The following is an 11,434-nucleotide window of genomic DNA, read 5'->3' as shown; positions in this document are numbered from 1 at the left end:
TGTCTCAGTAGTCCCAATCTGGTGCTGAAGGTCTGACGAATTCCAAAAGATCAGCTAGTCTTCAGTCTACAGCAGCAAGACAAACTCACCAGTGAGAGAGAAGGCAAGCAGCAAGAAGCCTGGTGTTCTCCTCTGCCTTGGCCTTTTATATGGGCTGCCATCAGAAGGTAACACCCACATTTAGGGTGTCTTCTGGCTTCAGATGATCCAATCAAGAAGATCTCTTTCATTTCAGTTAATCCCAGATCCAGTCAAGTTGACACCCAGGATTAGCCATCATACCTTCCATCCCACCATTGCTGGGATTACAAGCCTGTGCCTCCACACCCAGCTTTTTTACTTGGATTCAAGGGGTCAAACTCAGTTTCTCATGCTCCTAAAGCTTTACCTCCTGAGCTATCTTCCCAGCCCCTAGTCTTCTCACTGAAGATCTTTAAAAATGCAAATACAGGGCTGGAGAGATGGCTCAGCAGTTAAGAGCACTGGCTGCTCTTACAGAGGACCTGGGTTTGGGTGTCAGCACCCACATGGTGACTAACAGCCATCCATAACTCAAGCTCCAGCAGATCTGATGCCCTCTTCTGCCTTCCATAGGCATTGCACAACATGGGTGTACTTACATACATGTAGGCATAACACTCATACATGTAAAAAATAAATAAATAAATAAATTTCTAATACAAATACCCTGGGCTCAACATTGTATGAATTAAAGCACAGAGACACTCTGGTGGCTTATTTCTACCTTCCTCTGCAGCACAACCCTTGTACTGACAGAAGCTTAACAACTGGGAAGCATGCATAGACATTCCTTTCTGTATTCAGTCACCCATCTGTTGGGCACCTACTGTATGCTATACACTGCTAAATGACATAGTCTGTGGCTAAAGGAGGCTCACAGTCTGATGAGAAAGACAGACATATTAACACAGTATGGAAGACAGCATTCAGAGACAGAGTCTACTGAGGTTAATTGTGAAGATATATAAAACCTAGGACACCTACAATCCTAGTACTTGGGAGGGAGAGGCTAGAGGACCAGGAGTTCAAGACTAACCTTTATTACAGAGGAGTCTGAGGTCACCCTGAGCTATATTGGACCCTGTCTTAAAAGAAAATAAACAGAACAATTGCTGAAGATGTCACCATGACTCACACTAGGATGTAAATTGTGATCAGAGTCAGCTTGTCTTGGAAAGTCTTGCCCTTGGGCCATACCGTAGGTATTAATCCCTTTGTAGATGGAATGAAAATGAAACAACCATCAGGCATATCCAGACTGTGGCCCATGGGGCCTAATACACCCCAGGATAGCCATCATTGCAGCCCAATACAAAACTGTAAGCTTACTCAAAACATTATGACTATTTTGTGACTCAGTTGCATAGTTTCCAAGTATGAACTTTGTAGATGACACCTTTCACAATGTCAAAGGTTGTACATGCCTCATAGTTATATGCTTTAGTGGGTTTGGGGAGGCTTTTTTTTTTTTTTTTTTTTTAAGACAAGATCTGACTTTGTAGCTTAGGCTGACCTCAAACAAACTCATGATTCTCTAGCCTCAGCCACCTCAGTGCTGGGATTATAGGTGAGTATATACTTTTTTTTTTTTTAATCTAAAGCTATGTTCTGTCTCTTGGAGGTAATTATCTTGATTTTGGTTACTTTCTTGATATCACATGAATGATTACTTTTCTTAACTTTGGAATTTTCTTTCTATGATTAAGATGATTAAGGGTGCAGATTCTGAGGGTTCGAGAGATGGCTCAGCAGTTAAAAGCACTGGCTGCTCTTGCAGAGGACCCAGGTTCAATTCCTAGCACTCATATGGCAGCTAACAACCATCTGTAACTCCAGTTCCAGGGGATATGATGCCCATTCTGACCTCCTCAGGGGTATTGTGTGACATAGGTGCACTTACATACAGGTAGGCAATACACTCATACACATAAAATAAAAATAATAAATAAAATATTTTTAAGAAGAGAGTGCAGATTTTGGAGCTAGGCCACCTAAATTCATCTTCTGGCTCAGTTACAGATTATTTATGCTTTTCCTGTGTTGGGTTCCCCAGGTGCAAGAGAGAATAATTAAGGTTTCTATTCCATACAATACTGGAGGTCTTCCTTGAGTTGGCCATGTATAGGATTGAGGACAAGAACAATAGTGAGTGTTCAGTAAAAATTGGCTATTGCCAGTCTGCTCACCTCGGAGCACCTTGCTGGGACTGTGTGAATTACAGTATAGAAATATTGTAACACCCCTGAAGGCAATCAGAATCAAGAGTTTGGCTGAAATAATCACCGGCGGTCACCTATGTGCCAGTGGGTCCTGCACCAGCCACTGGAAAGACAAAGTTAAGTACAGTATGGCCCTGCCTTCAGCCAACCTATACCTACTGAGAAAATGAGACATTTGTACCTTAGCACTGTCAGTTGGCAGTTGCTGTATTATGTCAGTTGCCATATTATGAAACCACCTTCCCGGTGTCTTACCTGGCTCAGGTGTCATCATTTCTATTTCCTATGTGATAACAAAATGCCTGTCAGTTTAGTTACTAAAGCGCTGGTGGACACCTTAGCAGATGGGGTAATGGTTAGATTAAGTTAACCTAGAGGGAAAACCTTGTCCTAGTAGGCCTTATTTTCCTTCAGAAGTGATGTATTGTAACAAGCTCCCTGTTTATGTGCCCCGTGTGTTAGGTTTGGAGGAGACCAGCCCGTCTACATCAACATCATTAGAGACCCCGTCAGTCGGTTTTTATCTAACTACTTCTTCCGTCGCTTTGGAGACTGGCGAGGGGAACAGAATCACATGATCCGCACCCCCAGCATGAGGCAGGAGGAGCGCTACCTGGTAAGTTCTGTTGCATTTCAGAGGTGGCTCTCTGCTGCCCAGGAATGGTGACTCCAGGTTGGACACTCCCCTACTGTGGAAGGTTTCTTGGGTGAGAGCTTGTTCCGATGACCCAGAACACCTTCTCATCTGATTCCAGAGTTGCTTTGTTCCGTCTGTTTTGATTGCTAAGGTTTAGGTCATTCCTTCAGCGTCCTGGTCAGCCACTCCCATCATGAAGAACAGATGTGTTTGGAGCTCCCTCTCAAAGGGTTGTAAAGTGTGTTCTTATTTCCCATCCTATTTAGTTCCCATGGCAACCTCATGAGGGAGTGGGATTTCACATGAGGTCCTTGAGAGTCCCAAAAGACCAGAACATGCAAAAGTCCTGTTACCCTAAGGAGGAACTTCACATTTGCTTGTGTGATTGCCATCTGAATGTTTTCTACTTCTCTCTTTCATATCCAGCATTCCCCCCATGCTGGCTGGGATTACTTGTGTTCTGAACCTTGTTTGCTTTTCTGAACCTCCATAAATGTTGTTATTGTTGACCTCAGTTATTGCTAACCAAGCACAGGAATTATTCACAAAAATGGAAGGCAGAGCTATGTATGCCCTTTTTCCAGCACCAGAATGAAAGGCACATGTCTAATCATTTTGTGACCTGTGGCAACAAAGCTTACTGAGTGTCTGAGAGCCCCAGGCTTAGGAGGTAGAAACATGGCTTCTGTATGTGAGAAAGCCTGGTAGTCTTCCTAGGCCATCCTGAACTGTTGGGCATGGGCAGGACAGGAAGTGCTGAGGGATCTTCTATATAGACCTGCTCCTGCTACTGGAGTGTACAAAGCACCTGCTGGTCCTCAGCCTTGTTATCAAGAGGAGTGGTAGCCATAGTGCCAACACAATGCCCAGACCTCATTTGATTCTTAAAAAGCATAATAAAAGTAGATGTTTTGGGCTGAGACTATTTTTGGAGGACACCATGGTGTCACTTTCCTGTCTTAAGATCTGTGATTAGATATACAGAGGAAAAGTTAAGCATCTCATCCAATCCTGTGCATCCACATGGTAGATGATCCAAGGCAATGCTCAATGTTCTTCACTCCTCGTCAGTATAAGCTGAGCATCCCTAATCAGAAAATCTGATACACCCCCAAACTGGACACTTGCAAGCACTAACATATCACACCCAACCTCATGTGACAGGTCACAGTTAAAATGCCTGCTCACTAAAAACACTGTATAAAATGACCTTCAGGCTGTGTCTATATGGAACATGCACTAATTTTATGTTTATCTTGGGACCCTGTTCTAGTTTGCTTCTCTATTGCTGTGATATACACCATTACCAAATGCAATTTGGGAAGAAAAGGTTTTATTTCTATTTACAGATTACACAGGCCACCCATCAAGGGAGGCCAGGGAAGGAGCTCAAGGTAGGAACTGAAGCAGAGGCCAGGGAGGAGAGCTGCTTACTAGCTTGCTCCCTCTGGTCACTCAGTTACGTTTCTTATATAGCCCAGGCCTGCCTGGCTAGGGATGGCACCACCTACAGTGGGTTGGGCCTTCTCACATCAATCATCCATCAAGACAGTGTCCCACACACATGCCCACAGGCCAGTCTGATGGAGAAAGTTCCTCAACTGAGGATCCCACTTCCCAGGTGGCTCTAGATCCTGATAAATTGACAATAAAAATTGACCAATATAGATCCATCTCCATGACCTCTCACAATAACATTCCCAACCCCCAAAACATATTAAATCTTAAACATGTCTAAGCATTTTAGTATTCCTTCCTCTACCTAAAGCTTCAATGAATTGTGTATCTGTGTCTGTGTGTCTGTGTGTCTTTAAATCACCAGTTAGGAGTGTGATATTGATATTTTTTTTATCCCGTGGCATGTATGTATTGAAAACATAGAATCACTTACTAGAACAATAATGCCTTCTCAGATTACCTTTATTGTCTGTATTGACTCTTAAAACATGTTCGTGTTTTTTTAAAAATAGAGTACATTCCATTTAATTAAAATAATATTTTGAAGTTCGAGCTCAATCTTGATACTAAGAACGTTAGAACCACTTGGTAGCAGAAAGCATTACCTAAGAGAAGTCAAAGATATGGAAATGAGTCTTGTACGTCCTGTCTTTCAACTGGTCTGTGGGAGTTGAAAGGAATCCTCTGGGTTCTACTCTGTCAGGCTTTTTTTTCTGTTAAAAATGGAGGTTTTTATTGGTTTTGGTCCACAAGGGTTTTTTTTTCACATATCTTCTGGGTGCAGGGAGTCCCTGGGAAGGTCACGTGCAGCACTTGTGGGATAGGACAGACCCAGGACAGTTTCGGGGCAAACAGAAGTGCTTGTGAGGTTCCAAACCCAGAGGGACCATCTAGGCCTTTATTTCCCCAGGTCTGTGAATCTTAGGGAAACCAACGCAGTCCCCTCAAGTGCCTGAATACTCGAAGGCCTTGGGTGCAGCTTGCAGCACTCCGCCCTCTACTCCTTTCTCTGGGGATTAAAACAAAAAAAAACACATTTTTCTTTCCTTGAAACTGCCTGAAGTTTCTGCAAGTTCACAAATCACAAATTAGTGCAGAAGAGGTGAAGAAACTAGAGACTATAAGGGCCAGCCTCACCTTCCAAAACACACAAAGCTTCCCCATCTGCAGCCCGATGACGCACCGGCCGGCCTTCAGGGTGGCATTGTCAAAGTCCCTCTACTGCTTCTCCGAGTATTTGACCCTGATGTCCACCCTGCTCTGCAGACCCTTGGTCTTGGCCTTCCCTGCCAGTGACAGGAGAGACACCTACCTGCACCTGCATCAGGTTCCCACTCTCAAACAGGTTGTTGGCCTCAAACAGATCCACAGGGCTCATGCCATAGCTCACCATGGCCTTGATGATGTTGGACAGGTTTTCTAGCTGGTCCCAGTTCTGCTGGGACTGGTTGATCTTGGGGACAGAGCCCGGTTGCAGATGTTCATGAATGTGCACAAGATAACCCCGTCTTTCAGACCCTTCTGGGAGTCAGGCCGGATGGAGAGGCCCATCAGCCCCTCAGTCCAGCTGCACTTCCTTCTGGAGATCACATTTAGACAGGAGCCCATTCTTCACCTCTGCGAGAGCCCATAGGATGGGCCTTTGTTAAATTGGGTGGAGCTCATGGAGTGGAACCCATAGGCAGGACAGGACGGGGACCATAGAGGCGAGCGGGCCTGTGGGGGGACCTCTGTCAGGCTTTTGCGTCATTCTGTAAAGCAGTCCATGGATCATAACTTCTCTGCCTTTACATTAGGCATAAACTATAGTCATAAAAAGGAGAAATTGTAAGCTAGCAGACAAAAGGAGTCATGGTTAGTGCACGTTTATTTTTTTTCTTTTTGCTTTTTTTTGGTTTGTTTGTTTTTCATTGCTAAGGATCAAATCCAGAGCTTCACACATGGTAGACAAGTGCCCCATCATGAAACGACATCCCCAGCCCTAGATTATTGTGTAAAAGCTCATGAAGTATTGAAAGTCTAAGGAAGCTCTGATTATTACCTGGTTGAATTCTGTGGACATTCCCTGCTGGAATTTACCCTCAGCAACTTGAAGGGGCCCCTTTCCAAGGAAGAACACTGTGCCCTAGACATCTCTGTCTCAGCTGAGCTCACAAGATTGCTTCTTGGCCACATTCCTTCAGGGAAGCACCAGGCTCCCAAATGCAGCAGAAGAAAAACTGGGGGGCTGGAGTGGAGAAGAGGGCCAAGTGATCCCACCTGCCTTGGTCTGACCCTGTTAGAAGGCTGTTTTGTTGTTCAGAGACTAGTTTGTTTATTTGGAAGATGGCCTGTTGCCATTTTCTTTTTTAATAACCAAAACATTTTATTCCATCTCCTTGGTTCCATGAAATAAAATTGTACCAGTCAGACCCATCTTCAATTTGGCAAGCCTGGATGGTCAGTTGTTTGACTCAAAGGAGGGTGCTGTTTGTATCTCTGTGAGACATAGGCAGCTGTGGGAAGACACTGTTTCCTCAGCAAAGCTGAGAGGGTGACACCTGGACTGGACTGTGCAGGTTGCCCCCTTGGGGACTGTGCATCAGGCCACTCCCTGCATACCACATGCCCACAAACTTGGTACTGGTCCTGAATCGGGGTGCTATTCCAGATCTCAGCACCCTGAAGCCTCTTTCTTTATCTAGTTGCCAAAAATCTCAGTGTGCACTTGGCCCAAAGCCTTGTGGAGCTGCTTAGCATACAGCTGAACAGGCCTCCAGCCAGAACAACTGGAGAGTGATGGTGCCTTGTGGTGCTGGGTGGTTTAGAAGAAGATGGAAAGGATTCTGGGCTTTGCATGCCTCCTGGAAATAATAAGGAAACTTCCTCTTCACAGGTGTGGGATTGGAGGTACAGGTCGGGAACCCACGAATTAGAAGCCAAGCCCCCTACCCACCACATTCTGTGCTAGGCACCCCTCAGACCTTAGGATTCACTGTCTGAATGATGAAGGGAAGAAGGACCTGGCCAAGTGCCAGGCCTTCTGAGCAGAACCATTTCATGAACAGCATCTGCATGTCTTTTTAGAGACATCACTGTTAAAACCATTTGTTTGAAATGCAACTATAGCGGAGTTGGCAGAGTGCTTGGCTAATACACATGAAGCCCTGGATTCAAACCCCAGCACCACATAAACTGGGTACCATGGCATGTGCCTGTAATCTCAGCGGATGGCAGGTATCTGCATGTCTTTTTAGAGACATCACTGTTAAAACCATTTGTTTGAAATGCAGCTATAGCTGAGTTGGCAGAGTGCTTGGCTAATACACATGAAGCCCTGGATTCAAACTCCAGCACCACATAAACTGGGTACTATGGCATGTGCCTATAATCTCAGCGGATGGCAGGTGGAGGTGAGAGGTTCAAGGTCATTCTCAGCTATATGAGGAATTCGAAGCCAGCCTGGGGTACACAAGACCTTGTCTTTAAAATAAGCATCTTCTCATTGTTCTCCATATTTTCTGGAAACAGCTAGGTTTTGTCAAATTTGTTATTTCTTTCCAAACCACTCTTCATTAGCATTTCCTAGAGAATAATGTATAGATAAATTAATGGTAACACAGGCACACAGATCACTGGCAACACCAACCTAGGGGAAGGCAATGATCACAGAGCAAAGCAGGAAGGGGGATTCCTAGAACCCAGAACATCTACAGTGAGAGAATAAACTAGAAGCAAGTATTGTGCTTTCAAGAGGAAATCAAAAGACAGAGGTTGTTCCTGCCAAGCGCTTTCCAAACTCTGAGCCTCTATGAGACTAGATTTCTCGGGCTGTCTTTTTTGCTCTTCCTACTGTGCATGTGTGTAACTCTGCTTGCTGGTTGACTGAAACTTGGTCATAAACACTTCCATAGTAAAGTATTTTGCACATACCTCCCTGCATTTTCAAATTCCGAGGGTACTCACGTTGAGCTTCTTCCTCTGTTGTCCTTGCTGACCCCATAGGCCACCCTCTGCTCAAAGGGCAGTGAGACCTGGAGAGCGCATTCCCAGAGAGAAAGCTGCCTGTGTGATACTAGTCATTCGGCTTGGCTGCAAAGCATGGAAATGATGCATGCTTCAAAGAAAAGATGTGTAATTTACAGCTTCTTAATTCATAAAGAATTCAGTGAATCATGTTAGCCCCACCAGATTCCACAGAAGCCGGACAGGTGGCCAGAATCAGCAAAGGTTTTCAGAAAGCTATGCATTTTGCTTTTCTATTATTATTAATTTTTTAGTTAACAGAAAATGTTTCCTTATAACACCTTCATGCATGTCTATCGTTGTACTTTCCTGACACCCCCTGTTGCCCTCCCTTGTCCCTCCTTCTACCCTTTCCCTGGTCCCTTTCTTCCCCTCAGATGTCCCCCTTCTTCAGAAAGATATGCATTTCAATCTACCTGAATATTCTGGACTATAGACCCCAGTGACATTAGCTCAGGGGCTATATGTGTGAAATGCTGGAATGTGGAAATTTCCATTCCTTCTTCACCAGCTGAGGTCATCCCATCACTGAAACCCCAAGCTTTGCCTCCGTTCTTAAAGCATCATTTTTCTTTACTAACTAAAACCAGTAAGGAGGTTGGAGTGTCTGATTTTTTTAAGTGTTTTTCCAGAGTCTTCAGAGGTGAGAAAGGAAGTGCTTGATCTGCACTCTTTCAGATTTGGTCTCTGGCTGTAAGTTCGGGACCCAGGCCTGGCTATATTTCTGCCTCTTTCTCAGCTGCCCTAGCTGGTGACTCAGCCAATTAATTGGCCTCTGTGGGCCTCTCTTGTCTGATCTGTACAGTGGGGCCCTGTTACCTCTTGGCCTTCATCATGGGGTTGTTGGGAAAACCAGTTGAACCATCTACACAGAAGTGCTTTGAAACCTAAAAACCTTTGAGGACACATGCTTCTGTCTGAAAACACGTCTCAGTCCTGGTGCCTTGGTTCTGTTAGTGGCTCCTGTGACCTAAAAACAGCCCCCTTACTCCCTGGGGATATCTCAAGAGATGACTGTGAATGGTAGCATTCTAGTAAGAGGGGCCATTTGTCCCTCCAGGCTGGAGTTTCTCTGCTCAGGGAGCCCATAGGGGTTACTGTTTTAATGGGTCTCCTGACATGCAGGGCTGGGCCCTGAGTTATCAGGTCTACCCCTGCTAAGGCCTCCTACAGCCTCACAGAACCCCATCCCTGGGGAAGATGTTTCTAAGGAAACTTCTGTGTTTCCAACAGCTAGAGATGTGTTGTAATTTCAGCCTGTTGGCAGACATGTGTCCTGTGTTTATTTGCTTAGAGCTCGTGTAGGCACTGGATGGTAAAGCCGTACAGGCAGCATGCCTGCCCCCTCTGAGAGCTGGAGAAGACACCCTGGAGCCCAGATGTTTTTCAGTGGAGATGGTAGGGTCCTTGGACTGAGTCCCTGCCTCAGAGACAGTCTTTGAAATCTTGTCTCAGATGTTTCTAGACCCAAAGGCTATTGTCCCATATTCTAGGGGCTTTAGGCAAACAGGAAGATGAATGGAGCATGGGAGAGGGGGAGGAGAGCAGAGACCACAAGGATTTGGGGAGCAGAGGAGAAATAGAGAACTTGAAGGCCTTCACAGAAGAATGGAATGCCACCAGCCATGCCCCGAGCTGCCACCAAGGAGAGCATCAACTGTGCATAGGATAGCCAGTTAGGGTGCTCACCTCATATAAGTACATTCATCTACTTGGCATCCTGGGTGTAGACACTAGCATCCTCCTTCTGTACAACAGTGGGGAGGGATCAGGGAGGCAAATAGGAAAAATCAACAAAGGAAGATGCATGGAACTATATCGGTCACTCAGTTGCCTTAGGGAGCAAGGCCAGGAGAGGAAGAAATGTGAAGGTCAGTATAAGGATGTGTGTGACTGTGAGGACAAAAAGACCCCAACTACCAGCAAGGACCAGAAAGTACTAGATAGTTCCAGGACACTTAGGAAGGGTGACTGCCACAGCACGGCTGGACTATGTATTAGGAAACTAGAGGCTATGTAGAAGTAGACCAACTCTGACCACTACACATCACGTTGCCTGCAGCATACAGAGTGGAAGAACTTCAGGTAGATGTAAAAAGACCAGTTCATCAATTACCATGCAGTGGACCAAGTGTGAGAATGAGCAAAGAGCAGGCATCTACAGACCATCAACCTCATGCAAGGAGCAGCTCCAGGTGGGGCAAGGTGGCAAAGGACAGCACTTAAAAGAGCAATTTACAGTTGCTGCTGAGAGAGAGAGAGAGAGAGAGAGAGAGAGAGAGAGAGAGAGAGAGAGAGAGAGAGAGAGAGAGAGAGAGGCAGAGAGAGAGAGCAAGACAGAGAGAGACAGAGAGACAGAGAGAGAGAGAAAGAGGCAGAGAGAGACAGAGACAGAAAGACAGAGACAGAGAGAGACAGAGAGACAGAGACAGAGAGAAAGAGGCAGAGAGAGACAGAGACAGAGAGACAGAAAGAGAAAGACAGAGAGAGAAAGAGGCAGAGAGAGGCAAAGAGAGAGAGAGAGGCAGAGAGAGAGCAAGACAGAGAGATACAGAGAGAGAGAGAAAGAGGCAGAGAGAGACAGAGACAGAGAGACAGAGACAGAGAGACAGAGAGAGAGAGAAAGAGGCAGAGAGAGACAGAGACAGAGAGACAGAAAGAGAGAGACAGAGAAAGAAAGAGGCAGAGAGAGGCAAAGAGAGAGAGAGAGATAGAGAGAGAGAGAAATTAGTGAGGGGGTATGTGTTGTTGACACTGCCTGGCACTTAATCAAGAAAAGAAAAATACAGATTCTAAGAAAGGAGATGAAAAAAAAGGAATGAGGGAAATTTGGAGGTACGGGGGCAGATTCCCAGGAAAGAAGCTGCTGAGTCTGTAGGGATGGGTGCAGATCCAGTAGGAATAGACACCAGAGGAGGGAACTGCTGCAGATGAATGAACCCTCTAGAAAATGTGCACACTCCTGAGAACAAGCTTACCCAGTGGTGAACCACACATTTGGCTGGAACCCACTGGAGGAGGAGGGAGTTGCTAGAGGAAGTGAAGCAAGTGATTCTACAGATGTCCCCTATTAGGGCAGGTTCCCCTGACCTGC

General features: G+C 45.5%; 1 protein-coding gene and 1 pseudogene across 1 annotated transcript in view; one reads left to right on the top strand and one right to left on the bottom strand.

The window, feature by feature from the left end:
- LOC103737027 (uronyl 2-sulfotransferase-like) overlaps nt 1-11,434 on the top strand; it is a 239,898-nt gene that overhangs the window by 217,209 nt on the left and 11,255 nt on the right. Inside the window, exon 5 of the mRNA XM_029565181.1 lies at nt 2,703-2,856. Within this exon, the coding sequence (XP_029421041.1) occupies nt 2,703-2,856 (154 nt within the window). The remainder of the gene's footprint in view (nt 1-2,702; nt 2,857-11,434) is intronic.
- LOC103737026 lies at nt 4,911-6,000 on the bottom strand (annotated as a pseudogene).

The sequence above is a fragment of the Nannospalax galili genome, unplaced genomic scaffold (genome assembly GCF_000622305.1).
Source record: "Nannospalax galili isolate Female #2095 unplaced genomic scaffold, S.galili_v1.0 scaffold377, whole genome shotgun sequence".
NCBI classification, from domain to species: Eukaryota; Metazoa; Chordata; class Mammalia; order Rodentia; family Spalacidae; genus Nannospalax; species Nannospalax galili.
The sequence above is the reverse complement of the archived record's forward strand: the minus strand, read 5'-3'. Positions and strand labels throughout refer to the sequence as shown.